The following is a 2,651-nucleotide window of genomic DNA, read 5'->3' as shown; positions in this document are numbered from 1 at the left end:
ATGGATGACTTTGGAAAGTATGATTGGGCTATCTATATTATAAAGGACCTCTGGAAAGAAATGGGAGACTATGTCAAAGGGTACAGGCGAGGCAATGAAGGGCAGGGGAGCAGCACTGTTGGTGGCTGCATATACTTACTTCTGGTATTACTATTTTATTTGTCATTGTGTTTGCATTTGATTACCGATGTGCATAACGTTAATGTTGTATATATGTGCCTGGCTTGCAGCTTTTTTTTTGTGAGAATTTTAACCTGAACACGCCTGTTGGCTGAGAGTTCACTACTGCAATTGAATACTAGACTGATGAGAAGATAAAAGAATTGGCCAGCAAGGAGAGGAAGAGTGTTAGAGGAATTATGTATGGAGGAAAAGGCAGTGAAGCTATGACAGGGAAAGAAGAGAGGATAATTGTAGAGTTTTTGGACCCGGTATGTGGTATAATTGGTAAACTGAAGTTTTTATTTCGTAACCTGAACTTGTTATCTGCCATAGTATTGTTGTCATTTCCTATACTGAAGTTCTGATTTGCTATAGTGACATAGAGCTTTGTCATTGTTAAGTTGTAATTTGGCAAACTTAAGTTGTTATTCGCAATACTTATGCTGTGATTGGCCATATTGAACTTATCCATGGGTAGACCGACTTGTGATTTTGTATATTGAACTTGTCATTCGGTATAATGAACTTGTCATCTGCCATACGTGAGTTGTGATATGGTTTACTGAACTTGTCATTCGGTATAATGAACTTGTCATCTGCCATACGTGAGTTGTGATATGGTTTACTAAACTTGTAATTCTGTATAATGAACTTGTGATCTACCATACCTGAATTGTAATTTGGTTTACTGAAGTTGTCATTCGGTATAATGAACTTGTCATCTGCCATACGCGAGTTGTGATATGGTTTACTGAACTTGTCATTCGGTATAATGAACTTGTCATCTGCCATATGTGAGTTGTGATTTTGTTTACTAAACTTGTCATTCGGTATAATGAACTTGTCATCTGTCATACCTAAGTTATGATTTTGTTTACTGAACTTGTAATTCTGTATAATGAACTTGTGATCTGCCATACCTGAATTGTAATGTGATTTACTGAGGTTGTCATTCGGTATAATAAATTTGTGATCTGCCATACCTAAGTTGTGATTTTGTTTACTGAACTTGTAATTCTGTATAATGAACTTGTGATCTGTCATACCTGAATTGTAATCTGATTTACTAAACTTGTCAATATGTCATAGTGAAGGTGTCATTTCCCATAGTGAACTTGTTGTTGTATATACTTACTTGATTAATGTCTTTTACATGCAGGAGCTGAAAAAGTTACGTAAGCGCCTAATGAAGAGGATAGAGGAAGGGCAAAAGATACTAATGAAAATGGTGGATGAAGAGTTGGTGAAGGTGCAAATCCCAAGACAGGGAGATGGTGGGAAGGGTAAATCAAGAGGAAAGGCTCGGGTTGAGACAGTGCCTACAAATAGAAGTGACTCTGAAGATGATGAGGAGGAGAGGCGCAACAATGATGACACAACTGAGGAAAAGGAGAAGGATGAAGTAAGCAGTGAAGATGGAGACAGTCATGGGAAGGGTGACACAGAGAATGACAGCGACAATGAAGAGATGGAGGAAGAGGGTCAAGGGGATGGTGATGACAGGAGCGAAGGGGAGAGGGAATACAAGGGTGATGCAAAGGGTGACATACCTACAGCCAATCCCCCTAGGGAAGTGTCACCCACCATTGAAGGTGATGAGGCAAAAGGTCACTCACCGATGGAGGTATCCCCCCTGGCCATTGTTGAATATGTTGGGCCTGATCCAAAACCTGTATCTGTGGAGGCACAACAACTAAGGAGATCTACTAGGGTTCGGTTTAGCAAGATCAAGTCTCCTTGGTTGGAGTTGAAGGCACAATCAAGAGTGAAGAGGCCTATGAAGCCCAAGGATATTTTTTTCAATTTAGTCAGCCGAGCTGTCAAAGGTGATGAGGGTGAGATGTAAGTGAAAATCTTTGCTTATGTGATGTTATTTGTTGACTACATGTTAACATAACACATCTAATAACTCACTTGAATATGTTTCAGTCCTTTGATCAGAATGTTTGATGAAGACATCTGTTAGAATCAATCTCACCCAAGAGGGGGGTGAATTGGGTGAGTTACAAATTTTAGAATTAAATGCGAGACAGTATTGAAAAACAGAGAGTCAGAGTCAGGAGAAATTTCACCGCAGAGAGAAGACACAAGATTTATACTGGTTCGGTCTTAACCACTTGACCTACGTCTAGTCCTCAGAACACCTCTGAGTATTTCACTATCTTCCAAGATCGACAGGGCTCTTGGTGCCTCGGTACAGTAATTGAATCGCTCAATCACTCCCCCTTACTCCCGTAAGGATACAAGCCCTCTCAAGAGTCCACACTCTTGAGTATCGCTCAAGTATTTAATAAAGAGTAGTTATCGGCTCTCTTACAGAGTGAATTTAATGATGAACACTGATGCTCAGTAGTATCGCAGAAAACAGAGTATTGAATGCTAGACTTAATAATCACAGGTGGTAGTTCCGGTATTCAATCTCTTCATTAATGCTTCTTCGCACCTTTTATAGTTGAGGTTGTTAATTAGCCGTTAGACGGAAGAGCTTC

At 39.8% G+C, this 2,651-nt stretch overlaps 1 protein-coding gene across 1 annotated transcript; it reads left to right on the top strand.

Annotated features, from left to right (window-relative positions):
- LOC114750984 (neurofilament medium polypeptide-like) lies at positions 1-2,008 on the top strand. Its single transcript, XM_028939632.1, has 3 exons — positions 1-144; positions 303-431; positions 1,322-2,008. The coding sequence occupies exons 1-3, from the start codon at positions 1-3 to the stop codon at positions 2,006-2,008; spliced, it is 960 nt and encodes a 319-aa protein (XP_028795465.1).
- The last annotated feature ends 643 nt before the right edge of the window (positions 2,009-2,651 follow it).

The sequence above is a fragment of the Neltuma alba genome, unplaced genomic scaffold (assembly GCF_004799145.2).
Source record: "Neltuma alba isolate B1F8T4 unplaced genomic scaffold, ASM479914v2 tig00006722_pilon, whole genome shotgun sequence".
Taxonomy (NCBI): Eukaryota; Viridiplantae; Streptophyta; class Magnoliopsida; order Fabales; family Fabaceae; genus Neltuma; species Neltuma alba.
The sequence above is the reverse complement of the archived record's forward strand: the minus strand, read 5'-3'. Positions and strand labels throughout refer to the sequence as shown.